This window comes from Mastomys coucha, unplaced genomic scaffold, assembly GCF_008632895.1.
Source record: "Mastomys coucha isolate ucsf_1 unplaced genomic scaffold, UCSF_Mcou_1 pScaffold15, whole genome shotgun sequence".
In the NCBI taxonomy this organism is placed as follows: Eukaryota; Metazoa; Chordata; class Mammalia; order Rodentia; family Muridae; genus Mastomys; species Mastomys coucha.
Genome location: NW_022196897.1, coordinates 159,955,078 through 159,979,919, shown reverse-complemented (window position 1 = coordinate 159,979,919; position 24,842 = coordinate 159,955,078). Strand labels below are relative to the sequence as shown.

The window sequence follows — 24,842 nt, the reverse complement described above, 5'->3', positions numbered from 1 at the left end:
GGAGGGGAAAAAAAAAAAACCAACAACAAAATCCTAGCGAGCAGGAGCGAGGGAAAAAGACCCTCCGAGAAAGATGGAGGGAAAAGTGTTAGCATCCAGAATGCAGATTCTGGATGCTAACAAAAAGACCCGCCGAGAAAGATCGAGAGAAAAAAAAAAACAAACTAGCGAGCAGGAGCGAGGGAAAAAGACCTGCCGTGAAAGATGGAGGGAAAAGACCCGCCGAGAAAGATCGAGGGGAAAAAAAAACTAGCGAGCAGGAGCGAGGGAAAAAGACTTGCCGAGAAAGATCGAAGGGAAAAAAAAACAACAAAACCTAGCGAGCAGGATTGAAGGAAAAAGACCTGCCGAGAAAGATCGAGGAAAAAAATACCTAGCGAGCAGGAGCGAGGAAAAAAGACTTGCCGAGAAAGATCGAGGGGAAAAAACGTAGCGAGAAGGAGCGAGGGGGAAAAGCCTGCTGAGAAAGATTAAGGGGGAAAAGCCTGCCGAGAAGGAGCCAGGGAAAAAGACCTGCCGAGAAAGATCTTAAGGGGAAAAAAATCCAGCCGAGAAGGAGCAGGAGCGAAGGGGAAAGGGCGGGCGAGCCAGACGGCTAAGTGGGGAAAGCGCGCGAGGAAGTGATGTGAAAAAAGGAAACAGATTGAGAAAGAGCGGGCGAAAAGGCTAGGGGGAAGCGGTCGAGAAAGAAGAACAGCGGGGCAAGAGCGATGTTGAAAATGAAGGAAAGAACGAGCAAAAAAGAAACGAAGGAGAAAGAACAAGGGCGAAAAGGCGAGGAAAAGAGCGCGGGCGCCGCCATCCGCCGCTCGGCTCCTCGCTCCGGCGCGCAAGGCGACCGGGGAACTGCTGCAGCCGGTGGCTGCTTTTACGTGGTCTGGTGTAGGGCCGACTTTTATTTCTGTTTCAACGGTAACCGGACTCGGGAACCTCAAACCCACGCCCTGAACGTCCAAACCCCTATTTTACAAAGCGCTCGGTGCACTGGGCACGGCGGCTTCGGCACGCCCGCTGCTCCCGCTCCCGCTGCGCCCGCGCGCGGCCAACAGAGGGAAGAAGCGAGAATCGCTTGGTAACTAACGTGGTAGGGGTCCCTCTGCTTGTGCTTACAGGCAACAGCTGATCCTGAGCTGGGATCTGTAGACCCCAGCAACGGTTCACGGTTACCAAAGACACGCTGCACCGAAGTTGTGCACAGACAAAGTTTCCCAAGTGCGCTGCATTTCATTCAAGCTAGTAAGGAGCCGGCCTTGCCGGGAACACATTCTTGTTTCTGTCTTAACTCCATTATTTTTTTTTTCTGGGCTCTATTTGTCATTTTCTTTATAAGCCCAGCTTTTAATTTTTGCAGTTAGAAGCTATATTGTTTCATCAATTTTCAGGATAGCCTTGTTATTAATTTCATGCTCCCATAATGGGAACTGTGCAGAAATCATTTTGTATATGAAACTCTTTAAATAATAGCGTAGATTTTTTTTGTTTGTTTGTGTATGTTTGTTGTTGATTCTCCACAGCTTTGTTGAACAATTCATGATGAGCAGAGCCTCCAGCAGCAGAGGTAATCCTGGGTTTTACGAATGTGTTTCAGCCCCAGAAAAAAAACCAGTCCTACTTGAAAATAGTGATTTTAAAATTTCTTGATAATGAAATTTTATAAAAATGCCATGCTCTCAATGGTAACAATATACTCATTTTGAAGGGTGATGTTTTTAAAACCAGACCCCTTGTGCTAGATGTATTTGTCCGATATTACTGCCCTTGTTTTACCATTTCCCTTGGAGAGTGTTATGTGCATGTATCTATTATTAAGAGCTATTTAAAATCTTCTCTGCGTGTGCTAGTGAGTACTGAAGAAGATGCTCTCTCTTGCTTGTATATTGATTCTGAGGGTGGACGTGGACATGAGGATGCCCTGTGCTGTGGGGAGCAAGCGCTGCTTGTAATTGCCTCAGCCAACTCTGCAGCGGCCAGCCAGCCCAGCCAGCCGGCACGGCCTCACGGTTGCCTCTCTCACATTGCTCACAGGTGGTGGCGAGGCTGCAGAAGGTCTGCTTGCGTGGTGCCTGTGCTCTGGGGCTCCTTTTCATCCAGGAGCTCATCTGGAGATGAGCCCCGGAGCACATTGCCCTGAGTGGGTTGGGTTGGAAGGCAGGTTTTTGCTTGCATCTGCTGGGTTAGCACAGCCCCGGAGAGTCTGCCTGGGGACTCTTTTCCCTGGCAGAAGCTGGGGAAAGTTTACCGAGCTGCAGGAGACTGAGCAGCTCTAGGAGGCACAGAATCTTGTTCACAGTCACTCTGGGCACTGTTCACACCCAAGACATGGTCGGTCGCTACTGTGTCCTGTGCATCCTGAAGATGAAGTCAGTGCAGAGCCAGCCGGCTCTCCCATCACACCTAGCCCTCTCCTGTCACACTGGGTCAGAGTGGAGAGACCCACTTTCATGCCCCAGGTTTCAAGCTTACAGCACCTCATCTTCTCAATACCCCTCTGACTAGCACCGTGGAAATGTTTGTGCCTGTGTCACAGGGTGCTGGCTGGAATGTCAGCCATCTTGACACATCTATCTGATTCTCTAGCAATGGCTCCTGAGTATGCCCCATGGTGGAACATGATGGCACGCCTGTTTATCTTTAAGGATAATTGTTCTAGGTGAAGCAAAGAGGCCAAGTGACCTAGTCAGGATCCCGCTAGACATGGAAAGCCATGTCTTTGGTTTTGTTCCCCCAAGTATTGTTTTAATCGTTTTGGTGTTTGATCATGCTGTCTTCTGGTATCACAAAGGCAAAGGGGGGTGGTACGCCATCTCCAGGAGCTGTGCTGAAAGCCAGCTTTGATGAAGCCAGTCTTAATCCAAGGCCTGCAGTTTAGATGGCTGCCTTGTAAACAACTGCAGTGAGAGGACTCACCAGCGCCCCCTGTTGGGTTAGGAGGACATAGCCGGTATTTTTCCACAGCAAAGCCAGACATCTGTGAAGGAAAATATCAGTATTCACATCTTTGTACAGCAATGCCTTTTCTTTCTTTCTTTCTTTCTTTCTTTCTGTTTTTTTTTTTTGCTTCTATGCTTTTAACTACTTATGTGAAATTTTGGAATTTAGAAAAATATGAGAAACAAACAAGAAGTGATACCAATTCATTTTAAGAAAAACCAACAAGATCTTTTTTGAGGAAAAAAATATTAAAGATGTAGAAAATCTATAAAAGCACAATGCAAGGGACCGATGCTCCTGAGATAGTGCACCTCAGAGACTTGTTAATCTCTATCAGCTCTTGGAAGAAGGTACTAGGGTGACAAGGCAGATCTAGAGTGAGACCTCACTGGCCTAGAGCCTATTTCTGAGCTCCTGCTAGTGGCCTGGTTATAGCAGTGTGTCTGCACAATGGAGTGTGCACCGTGCTGTTCCACGCCATGTCCCTCTAACCTGATGAGGTCAGCTATGAGAACAGGCATGTTGATGACCCCGAGACACTGTTATCATGGTAACTAACCAGAGCCTGTGGATGACCCCAAGACACTGTTACCATGGTAACTCATCAGAGCCTGTGGATGACCCCAAGACACTGTTACCATGGTAACTCACCAGAGCCTGTGGATGACCCCAAGACACTGTTACCATGGTAACTCACCAGAGCCTGTAGGTGACCCCGAGACACTGTTACCATGGTAACTCACCAGAGCCTGTGGATGACCCCCGAGACACTGTTACCCAGATGCTAACTCACCCGGATACCAACTCCTCTCAGAGGGAACACCCACCGGAACCGGAGTCCATGTGCCTGGCTCAAGTCTCTACTCACTTGTTGGTTGTGAGACGTTCAGTGTCACTACCACACTGGTACAGAGTTTTCTCACCCATAAAACAAGGCTAGTGTTGCTCTCCAGAAGCAGCCGTGAGAAGAAAGGAAGGCGTGTCTTCTAAGCGCTCTGTAAGTTAGGAGGCAGTGCACAGACTCCACTGTTGAGCTCAAGTAGGCATGGCTAGCTTTGAGAGGCTGAGCCTGGGCCAGCATTTGGGTTAGCCTGGCAGCTAGTCCTTGTCTTAAAGGTGGGGTTCTGAACAAATTCTTTTTTTGTTTGTTTGTTTGTTTGTTTTTCAAGACAGGGTTTCTCTGTGTAGCCCTGGCTGTCCTGGAACTCGCTCTGTAGACCAGGCTGGCCTCGAACTCAGAAATCCACCTGCCTCTGCCTCCCAAGTGCTGGGATTAAAGGTGTGCGCCACCACTTCCCGAAGTGAACAAATTCTTATTGCCCAGGTGTGTACAATATGGTGGCCTTGTGCAGGGTGATTGGTACAAAGGATCAGTTACTGCACCATTGAAGAAACGGGGTTCAGAAAGGTGAGGCAGCTTCCCTGAGGCTGCAGAGTGAGCGGTTTGTTTCGAGTCTGCACCTGCCTACCTCCAGAGCCCGCAGACCTTGCAGTCCGTGGCAGCCATTCCTTGGGAGTGAGTTATAAAAACTATAAACTGCTTATAACTAAATTCACTTCTTGAAATGTAAAAGTCCCCCCCCCCACCTCACATCTCAAACCTATAGATCCTGAAGTAATGTCTTTACAATTACAGAAGTACATGTGCTTTGAAATCTTGAGAAAGTCACTGCTAGGCTTTCATTTCTGCAGGCTGTGGTGATTGAAGAGTCTGCTCCTGTGCTCCAGTTTGTGGGACACTTGCTTCGCAGCCTCCTGAGTCTGACGTCCGATCCTGTGCCAGATGTGAAGGCTCTGCTGGCCAAGACACTGTGGCAGACACTGCTGGAGAAGGCTTAGACCTAGCTGGCTTCTCTGGAAACCCTGGCTGAGACAGGTGGCAACTAGGTCCCCAACGAATTATAGCAGGCTGCATAGTAGTTCACTGGAGACACAAGACAGCTGAAGGGATGCGCATAATTCCCTTTCTTAAACAAAGATACCCCAGATACAAACTCACACTGCTTTCTAGGTAGTGAGGCGTTTTTTCAGTTCCAGTTATGATAGGAAAGGACGCCAAAGTCTATCTCAAAGCTCTCGAAGTATGATGCCACTGGGCTGTTTAAGCCTGAGTTGTGCTGCTTGCAAGCTGTGTGCCTGTACTGGCTTGTTTCCCCACCATGGTGTGGGCCCCTGTTTGTTCATTTCCAGCCTTCTCCCTGTCCTGCTCCCCACATGTCAATTCTCATGAACTACAGAGTAAGATGCATGTAAAGGTTTAGTTACTTAAACTTTTAAAGCAGGTGTTACTACTAGCAGTCCACCATTAAAATCTCAGAAATACTTTTGGAATAAGGTATTTTACCATCTGAGAAGACTTAGGTACAAGGCTATTTTTGGAAAATTTATCCAGGGTCTTGACATGGCCTAAAAGATAACAAGACTAGGATATATTATATAACACAGTTCATGGCACATGTAATGCCAACTTTTCTCTCCTTGGCTTATTTTAGAAATGTTGAGAACCATCATCTTGAAGTTGTTGAAGAGACTCTTGGCTCTGCAGTCTGACAAGGACCAAGATATTTCATTTTTTGCTTCCTTAGAACCAAAGATACAGAATGCTATAGAAACCACTCTACTGGAAAACTAGAACTAGCACCCCATGATGGATGCACAGAGATGCCTCTGATACACACATGGCTTGTACTTGAACAGAACCCAGTTAGTTGTATAAGAGCTTCTAGGTGAGGTTTCTTTCAGGTGATGGCAGCCTAGTCCTTCTTGCCTCTACAGACCTGATGAGTGGCAGGTTTGTAGAGCGGTTGTGGGTCCAGGTACCGATCGCTCTCAGGCTTCCTCACCATGAGCTGTGGCCAGCAATTTGCTTTCTTAGGCAGACTTGTTTTTAAAACCTCCCCTCAGAGCCTGGTACAGTTGCTCACATCTACAATTCTAGCACCTGGGAGGCTGGAGCAGGGAGATCAAACGTTCAAACACAATAGAGAGACTTCTCGGCATGTCTGAGCTACATAACACAACCCTGTTCAAGGAAACCAAACCTAAGTACAGCTCCCCTCGCCAATAAAGCCATTAGTAGAGGCTTGTAAATAACCTCTGGGCTTGCTGCCCTGATCCTCTCTCAGAAAATGGAGTTTATGGCCCTGTATTTTATCTTCAGCTGAAATACTGTACATGTGTAAATAACTTGACAGGAGGAAGATCTATGGATGTAACGTTAGCTTCTGCAGTGAATAAACATGTCACTTGAAATCTTGTTCTGCTTTGGGATTGCTGCAGATGCAGCTCTTCGGTGGACTTTTGAAGTGTCCTTGTAAAAGCAGGCTAGTAAAGAACTGCTCTCCCCGTTATCTGGCTCCTCTCGGGTATTGCTCCTCACCCTTTACCTAATTCAGAAACTGAAAATGTAAAATATGTGTTGGTCTTTGACAGTAGCTAGAGTCATAAAGTTGTTTTAATGTGGACATGTCCAGGGATTTGGTGGGTGGTGTAGGGACTGATGGCTGAGCTACATGGATACTGGTTACACTTTAGACTCAAAGAAAAGAAAGGAGAATAAAAGAAAAGAAAAGGAAAGAAAGAAAAAGAGAAAAAGAAAAAAAAGGAGGGGAGGAAGAAAAGAAACCATACTTTTGACCAGAACTTTCTACAAGCTCCATTGATTTGGGGAGTTATATATTCTTTATATTGGCTTAGGTACACAGAACTTAGATTTCCTACTTTTGAATTTCAAATGAATAAAAAGATGCTGTACAGTTTAAACATTTTTCATTAATTAATAATTCTGTGTTCTGTAAGCATTTGATTATGGTTCTGTACCCAGTCTGCCCTTCTTAGTGTTTCGGGTTTTAGCAAGACAAAGTAGTGGGTGGCCCATGGGACACAGGTGCTTCTTTATAAAAATAAACTGTAAAGTTATATGTTGAATTTCCTGTTATACAGGCCACCTCTGCAGGCCCCCAAATACTATTGTGTTTGTTATTTAAAAGGAAAGGAAAGAGTCTATGCTGTGCCAAAGAGACTAGGAAATATGTAAAAAACTCAAATACCAAGCACAGGCAACATATGGGCTACTTTAGCAGAGTTAATTCATTAAAGTTAGAGACAAATGATTAAAAACAAAAACAAAAAATGGCCCACTTTGTGTTTACTATGTGTCTACAGTAAGTACATGAGGCATGCTGCCGGGCTTCTGCAGCAAACAGGCTTTTACTGCTTAGGTAATAGAAACTGTATTAAAATCTGTTGGTCTAAAAGTAAGGAAAAGTATTCAGCTAGATTCTTGGATTCTTTACAGAGCATAATTTTCTAAAAAGAAGAGCAAAAATGCCAGGCAGTCATGATACACTCCTTCAGTCCCAGCACTTGGGAGGCAGAGGCAGGCAGTTCTTGATTTTGAGGTCAACCTGGTCTACAGAGTGAGTTCCAGGACACCCAGGGCTACACAGAGAAATCCTGTCTCAAAAAACAAACAAACAAACAAACACAAATAATAAAGGTAAAGTAAAAATAAATATTTAGTGTTCTGAGGTAGAATCTAGGTCCTGTAATTAAACTGACCACTTATGGCAAGACCAGCCTCCGATCAAGACTGTGGCTACGGGACAGCTAGGGAACTTTTCCTTTCCTGAGTGGAACTTCGGGATCAATACTCAGGACTGCAGACAAAAAAGAAAAAGGAGAAGGAGGAAGAAGGAAAGGAGGAGGAGGAGGAAGAAGAAAAGAAAAAAGGAAAGGAGGAGGAGGAGGAAGGGAGAGGAGGAGGAGGAAGGAGAGGAGAAGAAGAAGGAGGAGGAGGAGGAAAAGAAAAAAGAGGAAGGAGGAGGAAGGGAGAGGAGGAGGAAGAAGAGGAGGAGGAGGAGAAAAAGGAGGAGGAGGGGAGAGGAGGAGGAAGGGAGAGGAGGAAAGAAAAAAGGAAGGAGGAGGAGGAGAAAAAGGAGGAGGAGGAGGAAGACAACGACGACTGTAAGACCCATGGTTAAAAGCCCCAGCCTGTTCACTGTATACATAATTATCCATCATTTACAATGAGCCTCTCCGATATAGAAGGATCAAACCACCCTCCCTTTATATCACCTTGAACTGCATGTGCCTTTGCCCCCAAGTGAGTGAATGGCCTGGACCACCATGCCTTAGACCAAATTTTTGTAACTAACTGCTATACAAAATGTATTTTTCAAGCTTCCATTTTGTTCTTGGTAACAACAGAATTTTCGAAGGGCGTTCTGGCTCCCTGCTTTAGATCTGGCGTTTGGGGGCCTCCACCCTTCCAACCCCGAGGTTTGAGCTCTCCCTAAAAAGGTTCAAGCCTGACTTTCCCATCAAATGTCTTCCATACGTTTCTCCCTCCAAGGATGTCACAACGTCAGGGCACATGGGTTTGGTGCCATTTCCACGCAAGCCTCTGCCTGTTCCAGGTGGCCCAGGTCAGCTTGGATTGCTATGTTCCAAGCACATAGCGACCACCTTAGAAACTGTGGGCCGGGCGTTTCTCACTAATCACGCAGACTGCCCAGAACAGACGAGGTTCCCCACAGGGCTAGGAGGCTGGCGAGGGCCGCGGAAGAGGGGGGTTGGAGCCGTCTCCGGAAGCGCGGGCGCCCCTCTCCTGTCCCGGGGGCCCCAGGCGGGGGCGGCGATGACGCGCGGGATGACGCGGGCCATGCAGAGGGCGGCAGACGTGGCGGGGGCGGGCACGCGTCCGCCGAAGCGGCAGGGGGGCGACCCCAAGGCGGGCGCGCGCCCTGCTCAGCCCTCCAACCGGGCCCGCGCACGGGTTAAGGGGCACACAGGGGACCCGCTTGCCTCCACCGCGTCGCCGGACTTTGCCCCTGACGTCTATATCCTGCGGGTGAGGCTGGAGGAGACTGGGGAGGTGTTCCGCGTGGCCAACTGCCGCAACGACATGACAGTGCGGGAGCTCAAAGAAGAGCTGGACCTGATGGTCGGCATCCCCTTCAACCTGCAGCGGCTGCATTTCCTGGACCAAGGTGGCCCCTGCCCAACCCCTTCCCGCACCCCATGAGCTCCTCCCACTCAAGCCCCTCGCCCCCCCCCGCCCACTCCTGCCCTAGGTTCCCAAGACACTCTCGTAACTACCAGAGAATCCAAGGTGACCAAGTCAACCCCAGCCACCTCAAGCCCCATCAAAAAAGGCCCCTTGGAGTGCTGGCCATTCAAGGGCTCCTAACTCCTAACCATGGGTGGGTGTCTTATTAACCCCAAATATAAGGGGTTAATAACCTGGTTCACAAGCATTGTGTCTGTCCCAGGCTGCGGTCTGCCAACCTTGAGCAAGTCTAGGCTACTCAGAACCCCAAATCTCAAAACCACAGACCTTCTGGGCCATCTCTTGTCTTCGTTAGGGAACCCAAGCTCCCAAGACAACCATGTTTTCCAAAGACTGCACACTTGAAACAAAACTAGGCCTCAGGAGACCCCACCACCACCAAATGAAGGACAGGCCTTTCCCCCATGAGAACCTGGATCCAAAACAAACCCTAAGTGGTGAACACCCAAGTTCTCTAGCCAGCCTGTCTATGCAAGCATTTCAGAAGCTAGAACAAACCTTGTTGACCTCAGGTCCCCAAAGGCAGAGGACATCTGCCTAAGATTGAACCTCAAATCTCCAAGGTGGAAATAAGTAGCTCAACTGTGTCCATACACAGCTGCACGGACATAAGCCAGCCTGGCCTGGGACCCTTAAGACCCAGGACAAAGTTGGCCAAGGCTGGACTCGGTCTCTAAGCTAATTACCACTGCCTCAGGAACCCAGGTCCTCTGTCCCCACTCTCCACTTGAAGATACTAAACAAAATCCTACCTACCTTAGGAAACCCCAAGTCCAGACCCAGCACGACCAAATCTTCAAGTAACCATGACTATTTTAGGTGACCCCAAGCTTCCATCAACTGTGTCTACACAGAGATGATAAAACTCAGATCAAACTTTCCCCTCTTGGAACCCCAAACCCAGAACAAAGCTAAATGTCCAGATCCCCCTCCCACACTAACCACTACTCCCCCCCCAACTCATACCTACTATGTGTTCTTTCAAGGGTGCTAAACATCAAAATAAAGCCTGCCAATCCTCCAACCCCAAGCCCAGAGCACACCTACTCAAGGCTAAGCCCCCAAATCTCTCAGACTAACACCACTGCAGCTCCCCAAACACTTGCTCACCAGCCATGCACACAGAGATACTAAAACTCAAAATGAACCTTGCTTCATTTCCTGGAACCCCAAGCCCAGAACAAACCCAAACTCAGGTTTGAACCCCAAATATCTAGGCTAGCCATCAGTCTCTTAGGACCCCAAGTACTCTACCAACTTACTCATGAGGAAATCAAAAGTAAGCCAAACACTTCCCCCTTTGGTCCCCCCAAATCCAGGATGTACCTGCCCAAGACTGAACCCAAGATCTCCAGACTAGCTATCACTACTTCAGAACCCCAAATTCTTCAGCAGCTGCCTTTACATGAGGACACTGAAACTCCAACCCTTACCTACCTTAGAACCCCAGATCAAAACAAGCCTGACCAACCCTGAACCCCAAATCCCCCAGGCTAACCGTAAGACCACCAGGACTGGCCATCCTCCATAGCTGTTTCCACACAAGGATACTGAAGCTGAGACAAACCCTGCCCACACACTGCTATGTGTGACCCTCAAATCCTCTAGCTGCCCCTGGCCACACCAGCACCTTAAATCCCAGAGCAGACTCCACCCACATCACAAGCATCAACACAGAGCCTGGATACCGAACTCTGAGACACCCCTCCCCCCAGCTATCACCATTCATCCGTACAGCCACATCCCAGTCCACATAAGGATGCTAGATCCTAAAGTGGACCTTGCCCACAGCTGGATTCCCCACTTCTAAACCCAACTCTCTCCACCTCTGAAAGCCAGCCCTCCAGCTTCCCATGAGCACAGCAGGACCCCAGTCCAAGCCAAGTATCCTCATAAAGGTTCCAGGGATTAAATGAGTCAAGCCCACAGGAGGACCCCTCCCCCCAAAAAAAGTGAAGCCATGCTTGCATCTCTTCACTTTCCCACCCTCAAGAAAACCATGTGTTCGTGAGTACCTTAAAGCTGACACTAGCTGTGTCCCTGAGGAAATGAAGGTTCAAACCAACCCTGATTCATGAGGACCCCAAAACTCATATAGATCAATTAGCCAAACCTATCATATCAGAACCCCAAACTTAGAGCAGACTCTATCACTAGCAAGACCCTGAATCTCAAAGGAGAGCTGTCTGATTACTCCCAGGTGCTTACCAATCAGAGCTGCCTAAGCAAGCCCAGCCAAAGACTCCACGTCCTGCCACAGATTCCTCCAAAACCAGAACCCCCAGCCAGATGGCAAGGCTAGCTCCCATGGGAACCCCAAATACAGAGTAAGTCCTCCTTTCACCAGAACCTCAGAACTCAAACCTTGCCCATGATTATTAGACACCCCCCCCCAGTCTTGACACTAACCTAGCCTGTCTCTGAACCCCAAGTTGCAAGCTGTGTCCTTCCCCACACTGGGGGCTCACAGGGAGCCCCGCAAAGCTAGAACCAGTCCTTTCAGTTCTCTTGAACTGGACCCCCATGAATCCCATAGCTAGACTAATTCCATGGGGAGGCACCCAGTGGGAAGCCAGAGGCTCTTCAGCCTGTCTATCCTTCCCTCAACCTCAGGGCATGGCTTCCCCTGTCCCCATTCCCTACAATGTTTAGGATATGAGAACAGGATCAAAGACCCTTGGGCTCCATCATCTCCCCACCCGATGGAAATCAACACAAAACACTTCAAGAAAATGAAGATTAAAAAACAAAAAACAAAACAAAACAAAAGCAACAACAAAAAACCTCTGGGCTGCCGGGGGAATGTGAGCAGCCGGTATCCGGGAGACACTGCAGAGTACTGCAGGGCCTGGGAGCGATGGAGACACGCTCAGCTTTCTCAGGCACTGGCTGTCCTGGGCTCAGTCTCCTAATCCGGAGAGCAGAGCCCCATTAGCTCTAGAATTCTCTGTGCTGTTCCCCAGTGGACAGGAATGACTCTGCAAACTGTGCAGGCAAGGCCAAAACACTCTTCCTTGGCACTTTTAAAAATAGGTTAAATGTTTTCCGGGGCATATGTATTTTCTTACAGTAGTTGAAAGATGCATATTGTGTGTGTGTAGTGTGTGTGTGTGTGTGTGTGTGTGTGTGTGTGTGTGTGTGTGTATTCTTTAAAGCTTTATTTAGCAAGAAGCTGCGTTTGAGCCTGTCTATAGCTAGCAAGGTATGAAGGACATGAGGTGTGATGAGGGACTGTGCAGTTGTTCCCCAGAAAGGAATTGGAAAGTGTCTTCCTCACTCTGGACCCCCTTTTGTTCCTTTATTCTCACCAGCAAGCAATAAATTCAAGCAAGCTGTGAGAGAGTAAGAGGTGGGTGACTTCACAGTGATGTCACAGTGCTAAGATTCAGCAGTCACTTAGCAACTGCTGGAGGCCTGACCCCTAAGCTGTGCCGCCTTGACTGCGACTGGTACATCTGCCCACCTCCAAGGTTGCAGAGGGAAGGGCAAGTGAGATCATGGCGGGATCCCGATGGCCTTGTCTAAACTTGCCAAACAAATTCACGAGCGAGTACTGCCCCTGGTGATCATTTATCTGTTGATAATTAGTAGCATTTGTCTGAGGCCAAGGTAGTGGCTGCCCATCTGCAAAAGGGAACGTGCTAGGGAACTGTGAGGCAAGACACACAACTCTCCTAGATGTTTACTGAATGGTTAGGAAGTCAAATTGTCTCAGAGCAGTGACAGACAGGCTCCCATGGTCAAGCCACAAACAAAACCTTAACAGATTCACTGACCAGCATTCTATCTATCTGCATCCTTCTGAGGGTGTGGTCATCAAGTAGTGCCCACAAGTCTGGCAGGAGTCAGACCTTGTCCCATCCTAGGCAGGCCTAGCCTCGGCTTGCTCCCAGTTAGAGGGAGAGTCATGTAGGGGAGGGTTGTTGTGAAGGTTCAAGGATGTACCGCGCAGTTCAGGCATAGAGACCCACAATAATTATCAAGAGCGCAGACCATTTGTGGATTCTGATCAGCTGGAAAGGGTACTAGGGCAGCCTGGGTGGGTTGTTATTGCTCACAAAGCAATCCAAGACATCTATGGTTCCTAAGATAGACGTGTGTTTTGAGAAACTAAATAGCGCTACCTTTTAAAAAGCCCTCCCTGCATGGTGCCCCTTGAGCTGTCTTTTCCGAACAGTGGGTTTTTTCTTTTTTTTAATTGTTGTTGTTGTTGTTGTTGTTGTTAAAACAGGATCTCATGTATCTTCAGGTTAGTCCTGAACCCCTGATCCTCCAGCTCCCAGATTCTGGGGTGATAACTGTGTGTCACCAAGCCTGGCTGAGCCCGGGTTTCTGGGTATGGGTCTAGGTCTGCTGACCCCAAGAATAAGATGCCATGCCGGGCCTGGCAAGAGCTCTGATACTCCAGTCCAAATACTGTGTGAGGGTTGATATTTGCTTCTGAGACTACCATAGGCTCATAGGGGAACAGTCTTGTCCCCACGAGGGACAATGTCTGGGGTGACATCCTTGACTGCAAGAGCTAGCTATCAGTGTGGTGCGTGGGATAGAGAAGGGAACTTAGTTGAAAATGTCAGTTAAGCACCTACTTGGACAGACCCTGACGTGGGCTGTCTGTCACTTGCTGGGTCCTTCAGTCACTGTCATCTCTTTAGCCAGCTAATGGCTACATTCCCCGGAGTCGGTGTTCAGTTGAAGGTATATAACTTGCTAAGTACACTGTCGGGCCTGTGATGTATAGCTCAAATTTAAGTAGTTCTATTTGTAGAGTTTGCCTCATAAAACGATTTCGCTGACTCATGCATTTTCTCCCCAACAGGACAAGCTGTAATTACAAAATTTTATAAATCATTGCCATTGTGTGTGTAGTTTTTTTTCCTTTTTCTTTTTTTCTCCTTTTTGGATCCAGCTTCCATCTGAGCTGAGCCAAATTAATTTTCTAAAAAGCCTTAGCAGCATCAAGCAGGCTCCTGTGTGACCATCAAGGGAGAGACTCCCCCCCCCCCGACCCCCTCTGCTTAAGATTTTAAGAGTATCTTTGCGTGATTTGGGGCCAGACATGGTCTAAACTGAGGCAGTGATTTCTCTAAGTCCTAATTTTGTTAAAAGGAAAAATTGTTTCCCATAGGAACTTTGATGGATGATGCCACACTGAAGTTCTACGATGTCATTCCCGGAGCAGTTATTTCATTATGTATCTGGCATTATGATGGTTGGACGGAACTGGTTTTGGCTGCTGTGGAAGGGGACCCCAGTAAGGTGGTTTCGTGCTTTTTTTCAATATTAGGGAGCAAGGGACCCCAGTCTTTAGCGTGAGAATTTGAATAAAGGCCTCAGAGTGGGGAAGAAAGATGGGCTTCCTGCATGGAGTGTCTCCAGACCGTCTGGGCTTGTGCGTCCCCTGGGCTTGCTTATTAACAGTTCATAAACCCGCTTACTCCACCCGCAGTGGGGCCCAGGTGGTACATTTTCTATCCATGTGTTGACCAAGTTGAAAATCAAATTTAACCCTGGTAAAGAACATGGGGTGGTAGCCCAGTGCTCAGGGGCTTGCGTACCGTGTGCAAGTAACTGAAATACCCAGAAGGTTCTGTCTGCCTTGGGAGTGGGGAAGTAGGGCACCCTTGGGCGGCAGCCTTCACTTGATGTTTGTCAGGCCTCCTGCTGGGCTTGGGGGAGCATGAGGAGGAGTGGGAGGACAGGGAAGTTTACCCATCCATGAAGATGAATGGTCGGTACCAGGGCAAGCGCGTGTGCTCTTTCTTCAGTAGACTTTGAGGGTAGAGCTCTGAGATTCCCCAGGGGGAAGAGGCAGTTTCCTGGTAGGACAGGGTTCAAGGGAAGGTTGGGGTACAGGAAGAGGTGCTGGGATGCATCCAGGGAAGGGTGGGTAGCGGGAAGTCTGTGCCCCAGACCCCAGGCCTGAGAACCGAGAGAGCAAAGCCCCAGCTGTAGCATGTCTTCCACTCGTCTACAGCCCCCAGTTTCCTCTCTCTCTCCTGGAAGTGCCCTGCTGCCTGAGAAGATGACCACAGTACTCCACTCCATCATCACTCCACTCCATGTTCAGTCGGCCCCACTGCCCCTCCCCGTACCCCTCCCCGACTGACTGGGGCATCCAGAGCACCGAGTCCTCTCTGTGGTACCCATGGCTCTCCTCCCAACCCTGAAGATCTGTGTCTCCCCCGCCCCCCCAGAGTTGATGGGCATCTCTCTGCCAACAGGCAACAGAGGCAAGGGGCACAAAAATGGACTGGAAAGACAGACTCCACCACTCCTCCCTCTCCCAGGGCTCCTTGCGGGGGGCCACATTGTGTTAGCTGGCCTTTTCCCCAAGGGCCACAAACATCTTCCTCTGGATACACTGGCAGTGTTATCTTCTCCCTTCAAAACATTGGCAGAAAGGCCTTCCTGTGTCCCCTGCCTGTCTGGGGGCGGAGGCAGGGTGCTGAGCAGCCTCACTTCCTGGGTGTGTGTGCGTCACCTAGGGCCCCTCCACTCCCACTGTGTACCTCGGTTAGGATTAAGTCAACCCCCATGGGTGCCCCAGAGACAGCCCGGATCTATTCCTTTCACCTAGATGTCTTGTCTTGGCATCAGCGAAGATACCTACTACCGAACAGCAAACTCACAGCATTTTAAGGGGGAGCAGTGGAGGCAGTGGACGGCCCAGAGAGCGTTTGTGGCCTTGTACATCTCAGCTCACAGAGGCCACGTGGATGCCGTGCAGTATCTTCTAGAACTTGGTAATTCTGCAGAAAGCCTGGCCTGGTGTGGTTGGGAGGACAGACTGACCCATCTTACTTGTTACTTCAGCAATGGTTCCCTAGATTCCAGTCTTCTAAGCCACCTACCGTGTCATGTCTCCTGCTGGGCTCCTTGGTCCTGAGCACCATGTGGTATTCCCACCAGGGACTTGCACTTCTCTAGGCCAGGTCTGTAGAGCATTCTGTTGTGGTAGAACCAAAATGATAGGACAGTGAGTCATGGAGGCCTGGGGGTGGGGGTAGGGGTGGGGGCTGTCCAGAGGACTTCCTAGCCTCACCTTTCCAAGCAGCTCATGGTCTGTCTTCATCCTTGCCCTGCCTGAAGTAGATTCTGCAATGGTGAAGCACGACCTTACCCTGGCTACCCCACGGAATGGTCAGCAGACTGGCTGGAGGTCCTTTTAAATAGATGCTCAGCCACACTCTCTTTCCATCATGTCTCCATTTAAGGGTGACCATCTGTCTGTCTGTCTCTCTGTCCAAAGCTGTGGTCAGCATCGTGTCTGGGCAGATGTCTGCAAGGAATCTTTTGTCCTCCTTAGTTGGGGAAACGAAGCCCCTGACTGAGCATGGCTGCAGAGCCCACCGCAGGACTTCCTTGGAGAAAGGGGGAGGGACTCGCAAGCATCTCTGGCTTTCTAAGCTACCACCTCCAGGAAGGGCCTCTTCCTTTACTATCTTTCCCAGCCCCAGTGATTCCCCCACTTCTACCAGACCAGACAAGGTGGGAGACAAGACAGCTGCCCCAAGCAGGGTACTGGCATGTCATGTCTCTGCCACAGAGCTCAAGATGGTTGGGTGACAGCATCGTGTTTTCTGCCGTCCCACACTGCCTTTCTGCACTTCGCTTATACAATGAAAGATAGGCTTTCACAGCCCAGTAGTCCTTTAAGCTCATAAAAAGACATCTTCGCTCTGATGGAACTGTGATGTATTTGAAGGCACCCGTTAAAAAATGACGGCCGGCTTTGCAAAGCCGTCTGTCCTCTGCAGCCATCGTTGGGGGTGGGGGTGGGGGAGGCACAGGGTCGGGCCTGCCTTGTTCTGGAAGCCTACTTAAGTTTCGCCTCACCAACCAGCCATAGCTCAATCGAACTGTGCGGCAGCAGCCGCAATTGCAGGCTGGGTTGAATCGAATACTGTCTGTGCTGGACCCCTGCCACTGGCCCGTCTGTCTGCAGGAGGCTGCCATTTCCTGCTACCACCCCAGTACCTACAGTTGCGTCCCAAGGATAAATGCAGCAGTGCCCAGACCATGTGTGTTTCTGTCCTCATGGATTGTAGGGGGGGAAGTCAGCCGGCGGTTACAAATGTTTAATCCCACAGCCTCTCACATATGGGATGCACTCCACACAGTGCCCACCGAGCTCCTATGGGGAGAGGCAGGGGTTGTAGGGAGGAAGAACGAAGGAAGTCACTGAAACCCTAAAGGGGGAGAGATGCAAAAGTGTAGCGCATAACAGGAAAAGCATGTGCAAAGGGCCTGGGGTACAGTGCAGAATGATGTAAGGGCAGAAGACGCATGGAGCTGCTGCTTCGGAAGCAAAGGTAATCAGTAGAAAGCATAAGAAAGGGATGGAGACAGTGCTACAATGAGCAGATGCAGTGAGGTGGGCAGACAAATCCATCAAAGAGTGCTCCCCAGGCAGCAAGATGCAAAGATGGTCTTGGAACAGGAGACTGGAATGTGCTGTTTACTGGGTGCCGCCTGGGACCAGGCTTGATGGGAGGGGTGATGAGCTAAGGGAGGCCACCGTGTCCCTGGGAGCAGCATCAACCCTTCGTCGTATTCTTGCCATAGCCCCTGGTCCCTTTCTTGTTGCACCTTCGTGTCACATGGTGGGACTCCTGGCTAGAACAGATCACTCTAGCTGGTCTTTTTAATCTCACAGGAGCGAACTGCCTGGCCAAATCACCCTTGGGCAGGACACCCCTGCACGTCGTCGCAGCCATGGGCAGGACAGACTGCATCCAGCCCTTACTGGAACATGGTGCCTCCATCCACGACAAAGACTTGAAGAACGATACACCTGTCACCATTGCGCGGCGCCTGAAGCGTGGAAATCTCGAGCGCAAGTTGTTCCTCCTCTACTGGATGATCAAGTCTGGGAACAGGAACCCCAACTTGGCAGGGAGGGATGCTTCGGAGAAATCCACCCGGGGGTTGTGACAGGGAAGAGCTCAATGTTGATCTCCTGAGTACATTTGCCTATCATGAGACTCTGGAGTGACCTTCCAGCCCCCACTGTAGCCCTCCATGGCACTCACTAGGGAACAAAAGAAGGCACAGATCTAAATCAGACACCAAATTGGTGTCCTCTTACTAGTGTCTGCAGGAGGGTGTAATGGGTCAGGTGAGTCCATCTCTTTTGTAACCCATTCTGTCCCCCACCATGCCTACAATGCCAGCCTTTAATTTTAAGCTCTTTGTACATTGATGCCCAGTCACACCGGTTGGGGTGATAGTAGCCAATTATCCCTCCCTTCTGAGGCCCTCTAATGCACCAGCATAATGGGAGTAATAACAGGAACGATAATAGCGCTCCTGTTACTTCGCAGAACGAGCACGGCCTACGTCAGGAGGTCATGAGCAGCGTAGGTTGTGAATCTGTTTGTCAAACCCATGCAGCTAACCATTTCTGTGGCCAGGGATGGGACACAGTGTAGGCTGAGCTAGCTCTTAGGGATCTGCTGCTTGAGTACGGGGAAGAGAGAGTAGCCAGGAGTGTGTCTTCTGGACCTCCAAACATAGTCTTCCAAGGGCTTCATTCCTTATCCTTGTGGGAAGGAGGCATGTGGCCTTCAGTGGGAAGAAAATAGCACAGGAGACAGAAAAGAGAGAGAGGCTGGCACCCTCTTCCTGTGGTCACAACCCAGTGTCCCCACAGCCCTCATGCTCCCTTCCCACTGTCCCCAGCACCTCCTCTCCCTGGAAGCCAGTCATTGGTCCCAGGTACTATGCCTGGCAGGAGGACCCACACATTTGGGGACAAGCATTCCATTTCCCCCAGTTCAATTAGACACTTGGCTGGACATCCAGCATCGTCAAGCCTTCAGTGGTGACATTTTCTTCAGTCTGGAGCAAGATCACTTGGACATGCTCCTGGCCTCTGGGTTCTGAGGACACTTCATTAGAGACAAGCTCAATACCTTGCGTTGGACCTTAGACTACACCGTAGACCCTGTCATGGGGGTCGGTGAACCAACTGCAGGCAACAAGCAGGGAAATGGAGGTTGAGGCCCAATGCCTGGAAAAAAGCACAGGGACCCAGCACCAACAGAAAGGCAGGCTAGAAGTTACTAGATTGTTCTAGAATGTTCCAGAGCGGAAACTCAATTTTCATGATAGTTTCCCTCTTGGTTTTGAAAGATTGCCTTGCAATTCTGAAGAAGTAGAAAGGTAGGAAGGCACACCTGGGGTCAGGGGTCGGGGGTCGGCGGTCAGACAGCTGCTCAATTGCTTGTTTGCCTGAGAAAGTGGTGGGAGGGCCTGAGTTAGTCCTGTTAGGATGACTCCCAGTTCTAGGGCTGCAGTGCAGGGGTGGGCCACAGGCCTTGTGGTGGTACAACATCCACCTTGTCGTTGGGTCATATGTTTCCCTGAAGCCCTGAACCCTGACACAAGTCCTGGAACCCATATCAAAGGTCTCCTAGCTGTTCATCAAGTTGCCTTGGGTGGTGTTGGGTGAGTGGCACTGCACCCTGGCTGCCCTTCCTTTCAATTTCCCAACAAGACCTTGTTTTAAAATTAATGGTCTGTGTTTCCTGGTGTCATAGCAAGTAAGACCTCTGTTGACAATGGTTCTAGGGCAGCCGACGTGGCTGTGCCCAGGCTCAGCCTTCTGTTTGACAAATAAGAGTCAGGAAAGCACAGGGGATGCTTTGGCCTCGGGGATGTCAAACTGAGATCTTACTTTTGGCAGGCATGCTCTAAAGTCAATAGGCAGATATTAAAACAACCTCAATCCATCGGGTCAGGTCACTTAGCTAATGAGGTGCGGGGAGGTGGGGTGACTTATGGGTACCCTTTTAACTTAACAAGTGGAGTCCCTCCAAGTCCTGTGTTTGCCAGGAGCTTGCTAAGCAGTCTTTGTTATTGGAAGGGCCAACCGCCTGGCAGGAGGACCCACACATTTGGGGACAAGCACTCCCACATCCCCCAATTCAATTAGACACTTGGCTAGATATCTAGCAGCGTCAAGCCTTCTCTGGTGACATTTTCTTCAGTCCAGGACAGGATCACTTGGACACGCTCCTGGGCTCTGAGGATACTCCATTAGAGGCAAGCTCAATACCTTGCGCTGGGCCTTAGGGTACAGCTTGGGTGTGTGAGGGCTTTCTTAGCATGAACAAGGCCCTGGATCCAGTTCCCAGCACTGTAAACATGCAATGTACACCCCCCCCCTCCCGCAACACACAAGTGCATCACATAGAAACAAGCCCTACACGGGGTATGTCAACAAGCCTACAGCACGGGCTACACGGGGTATGTCAACAGCTAAGTGGCCTGCCATTGGTTGACAGAATGTTACATCTGGAGCTGTTTCCTCCACGCTTGTTTTATTGTTCATACTTCAGGGGACAACAAAAGGACATCAGGGAGGGTTCATTGTCAGTGGTTTTCTCCAGGAGCGAAAATACCTCGCTGGCCCTGGAACAGATCTGGAGAGAGTCTCGGTCTGCTATATCCTGGGAACAACACGCGTCTGGGGAGGACACTGATTCCCTTACATCTGCGCCCTCACTGGGATGGCCTTCTGGTCACCAGGGACCTCACTTGTGTGGAGCTGGAGGCTCAGAGTAGGAGAGACTGGAGCCCTCCAGGCTCATGTCTCTGAGCCGGTCTTCATTTCTGTGAGGGAAGGATTCCTTGTAGAGAGTAGAGGAGATTCCTTCCTGCACCAGGTCCTCGAGGTTGCTAGAAATATTGGAGGACACCCCCCCAACTCCACCATACACACACATGCATGTTGTTTGAGACATTGGCTGGGAGCCCTGCTGAAGCTCTGGAGTAGGTGGTTGAACCAACAAGAGAAGAGGTGGAGCCGGGCAGCAGCAGTAGCAGCAGCGCACGACTTTAATCCCAGCACTTGGGAGGCAGAGGCAGGCAGATTTCTGAATTCGAGGCCAGCCTGGTCTACAGAGTGAGTTCCAGGACAGCCAGGGCTACTCAGAGAAACCCTGTCTCGAAAGACAAAAACCAAAAAAAAAAAAAAAAGAAAGAAAGAAAAAAGAAAAAAAAAAAAAGAAGAGGAAGAAAACCCACTAGGTGTCTGTCTACTTCTGGCCACTGAACTCTGACGAGCAGTCCTTGGTCCTTAGTGCCCTGGGAAGTGTTGTGGTGTGTCCTTGATGACCTTAGAGGGGACAGGAAAATGATCTTATCTCTTCATCCCTGCCAGGGACATAGCTCTTCAGTAAGCCCCACGGCATTCTGGGAAGAGTTCTGGAAAGCCAGCCCCACAGGATGACACAGCAAAAATGATGGTTTGCACTGCATCGAGCTTCCATTTTCCTTAGCTACAAGGGTTCTCAAAGTCAATGTCCCAGTGACCAGCAAGTCCTTTCCCCTTCCCGGAGTGAGTCTCACTCACTCTCTCCTCCTGATCTGCACTGCAGAGGTCACTGCAGCTGGCCTCTGTCACAGGAGCCAGTGTAGTGGAAAATTTAAGACCAGCAACACAGCTATACATTAGAGAAATCTCTGCCTGAGCGGCTCACTCGGGACTGAGATGGTGGGCCCTGAGATGGTGGGTCTACTCTCCTGGCTCTTCAGCCTCTGGTCCCCCACAAGCCTGGTCTCACGTGTCATCAGCAGCGAGTAGAGCTGTCTCGGTGCGCCTGAGTCTTTTGTCCTCCCTGTAAAGCAGCTGAGCCATGTCTCCAGGCGCCATGCTGGATTGCTTTAGGTGGGTTCTGGGGCTCAGACTCAGATCTCCATGCCTGCATAGCAAGCATTACTGATGGAGCTGTCTCCCCAGCCCTCCTCCCCATCAGCTGTGCAACCTCAGGACCGACGGCCGTGTCCTGAGACCCTCAGCTTCCTCCACCCATCTCATCTGCGGGTCTTATCTTTCTGCACAACCATTTCTGTTGGTGGAAGAAACAGTCCGTGGGAATTTCCTGCCATGGTGACCCCTTGGTGAGCAGGAGGGCTGTTTTGTGGTCTGCTACACAAGCTCTAGAGACTTCCTCTGCCCCGGTATGTGGCATTAGACCAACCAGGGGCAGCTCTTGGGGTCTCAGTTGCCTCACATGGAGTGCTGGGGGTTATAAAACCTGCCCCTATTGCCACCAGAGAGATGGAATGCCTGGCACAAAGCAGACACTTGAAAAATGGCAGGCATTATTCGTATTATTATACCACCAAGACTTAATTTGCTTAAAATGTTTACTCTCTGAGAATCGATCCCCTCCCGGATTCCGGAGAGGCTCATAAATTCTCAGCAAACCTTATACAATAAGAGTCTCCATCCAGAGCTAATAATTCCCAAAGTGGGAGATTAATAATTTCCCGTAAACTTGCTGGTCTGGACATTAAGTGATGGAAGGCTTTCTCAGCAGCTCATAGAGCGCCCCCAGGCCAGAGCTGCTGCAGAGGAACAACAGGCTCTCAGGCAGAGGAAAATTCCAGTCTCCAGGCCCTGCCTCCGCACTGCGCATTGAATACAGAGGCAGCCAGCAGAGGGCACAGAAACCCATTAACATTTAGCAAAACACCGGGGCTTGTGTTCTGCTGAAATGTCAGGGATGCTGCTATCTGCGTCACTTGAAAATTCAAGAGTGGGGCTCGGTTTGGGGGGCTCGAGGATGGCATTTCTGCTTGAGCCCTGGGAACTGTCTGCAGAGTGGGCATGGGGGACATGTACAGTGGCCAGGGGGACACGTGTATAGCCCTCACGACATCTGGAAAAGGGTCTGTCCTCCATTACTCTAGAGTACACATCTGGCCATGGAACAAGAAGACCCCAGTGTCCCATCTGCCCCAGGAGAGCACTGCCTGTCTTCCCACAGAATCATCCTTGACTTGTTTGGTTGCTATACATTCTAAATTTAAAACAGAAAAAAATTAAAAATACCAGTAACATCTGGGGCTCCAGAGTGCATGCATGTGTGTGTGTGTGTGCCTGTGTGTGTCTGGGAAATGTCACAGGGATGTTTAGAGAATTCCATATCCTTGCAAGGTTATAATTCACCATTTCCTGTCCAAATGCCCAGTCTAGACGCAGCTCTCCAGTTTTGTAGAAGTCCCAGGGCAAAAGACATGTTTATATATGTTGAAACTGCTGGCCAGGATGGCCAGGCCTTGAAAGTATCCCCAGTCCCAGGAGAGGGGTGTTGGGGCTTTGAGAGTGTCCCCAGTGCCCAGGAGGGGGGATGTTGGGGCCTTGAGAATGTCCCCAGTGCCCGGGAGGGGGATGTTGGGAATGTTGGGGGCATATTTTGCAGCTGTTGAGAGATCATACAGGCTTGGAGGGGTGTGATTAATGTTGCTCGCAGCCCTTACAGAGGGCCAGAATTCATTTCCCAGCTCAAACCCACCTGTAACTTCAGCTCCAGACGCCCTCTTCTGGACTCTGTGGTCACTGCATGCATATTCCATAGAAGTATGCAGACAGTACATAAACACACAAAAAAGCATGCATGCATCGACATACTCATCCAGGGACACATGCACGCACGTTTTAATAAAAAAAAATTATTTGAGGGACTTGGGATGTAGCCTAGCTGATTGTGTAACACATGTGAAGCCCCAGGTTCAACCCCAGCCTTCCAAAAACTGGGTGTGGCTGTCAGTTGGGGTTTGAAGTTCAAGGACATCCTCAATTACTTGGTGAGCTCTAGGCCACCTTGGGCTACATGAGACCCTGGTGGGTTTTTTTTTTCTTTGCTTGTTTGTTTTTTAAAAAAGACTTGATCTTGTCTTGTGTACTGTATGTATAGGCCAACAGATTGCCCAGGATGTGGCCCTAAGGGTTAGAAATATGTACTTGACCCCAAGTTACAACTGTCAAGAGACACCCTGTGTATGTCTATCCGTGTTGATCTAGGCATAAAAATTATGTTAAGGAGGCTGAGGGCTGACGAGCTGGGTGCGTCCATATTGCATTGGGAATCAAGTTTGATTCTCAGAAACCAAATAAAAAGCCAGATTGGTGGAGACTGGATCCCTCAGAGTCTGTTTCCAGCCTACTGGAGACTGGATCCCTCAGAGTTTGTTTCCAGTATACTGGAGACTGGATTCCCCAGGGTCTGTTTCCAGCCTGCTTGCACAAGAGAGAGCTCCTGCTTCAGGTAGCAAGGAAGATGGAGCCTGAGGAGAACTGCTGTGGACATTTGCCCTCCGCATGTGCGCGCGCACACACACACACACCTTACACATGTGCATGTGCACACACACACACACATATACACCTTACACATGCGCATGTGCGCGCGCACACACACACACACACACACCTTACACATGCACATGTGCACACACACACACATACACCTTACACATGCGCATGTGTGCGTGCACACACACACGCACACACATATACACCTTACACATGCGCATGTGTGCACACAGGAGCACACATACACATGCGCTCCTGTACACACATGATCACACGCACATGCACACAACATGCACATGCATATACACTTACACATGCACGGGAGCGCACACAAGCACAAATGCACACACACAATGCACACAGACACATACACGAACACACATGCACATACACTTGAGCACACACAGTCATATGCACACACACGCTCACACACACACGCACACACACATGCTCATACACACACACTCACACACACACCTGTACCACACACACAAAGAGGAAGAAAGGAAAACGATCCCTCCCACCGTAGCTCTTCAAAGCTGGGGAATTTTGACAACGAGCCCTTCCAAGGAACTTTTGAATGCCGTATCTTATGAATGCACTCAAAGCATTGAAGTACGGGGCACACGCTCGGTAAACATTAAGGCTCTGCAGGTCAGTGAGCTTACCCTGACTGTGGGGCTGAGCACCATCATGCAGTACAGACTGAAGGGTGAGGGGACATGCGCTCAG

At 49.8% G+C, this 24,842-nt stretch overlaps 1 protein-coding gene and 1 long non-coding RNA gene across 2 annotated transcripts; one reads left to right on the top strand and one right to left on the bottom strand.

Moving 5' to 3' along the window:
* Positions 1-2,677: 2,677 nt before the first annotated feature.
* Positions 2,678-8,916, bottom strand: LOC116091488. Its single transcript, XR_004119049.1, has 2 exons — positions 8,270-8,916; positions 2,678-2,968 (listed from the first exon to the last, which is right to left on the bottom strand). It is a non-coding gene; the product is annotated as an uncharacterized LOC116091488 (long non-coding RNA).
* Positions 8,586-18,073, top strand: Ankrd60 (ankyrin repeat domain 60). Its single transcript, XM_031372911.1, has 4 exons — positions 8,586-8,921; positions 14,130-14,260; positions 15,582-15,747; positions 17,661-18,073. The coding sequence occupies exons 1-4, from the start codon at positions 8,594-8,596 to the stop codon at positions 17,936-17,938; spliced, it is 903 nt and encodes a 300-aa protein (XP_031228771.1). The 5' UTR covers positions 8,586-8,593; the 3' UTR covers positions 17,939-18,073.
* The last annotated feature ends 6,769 nt before the right edge of the window (positions 18,074-24,842 follow it).

Coding starts and splice junctions, on each gene's coding strand:
- Ankrd60 (XM_031372911.1), top strand. CDS start 8,594: ATGCAGAGGGCGGCAGACGTGGCGGGGGCGGGCACGCGTCCGCCGAAG. Junction 8,922..14,129: donor GCTGCATTTCCTGGACCAAG/GTGGCCCCTGCC, acceptor TGTTTCCCATAG/GAACTTTGATGGATGATGCC. Junction 14,261..15,581: donor TGGAAGGGGACCCCAGTAAG/GTGGTTTCGTGC, acceptor CCTTTCACCTAG/ATGTCTTGTCTTGGCATCAG.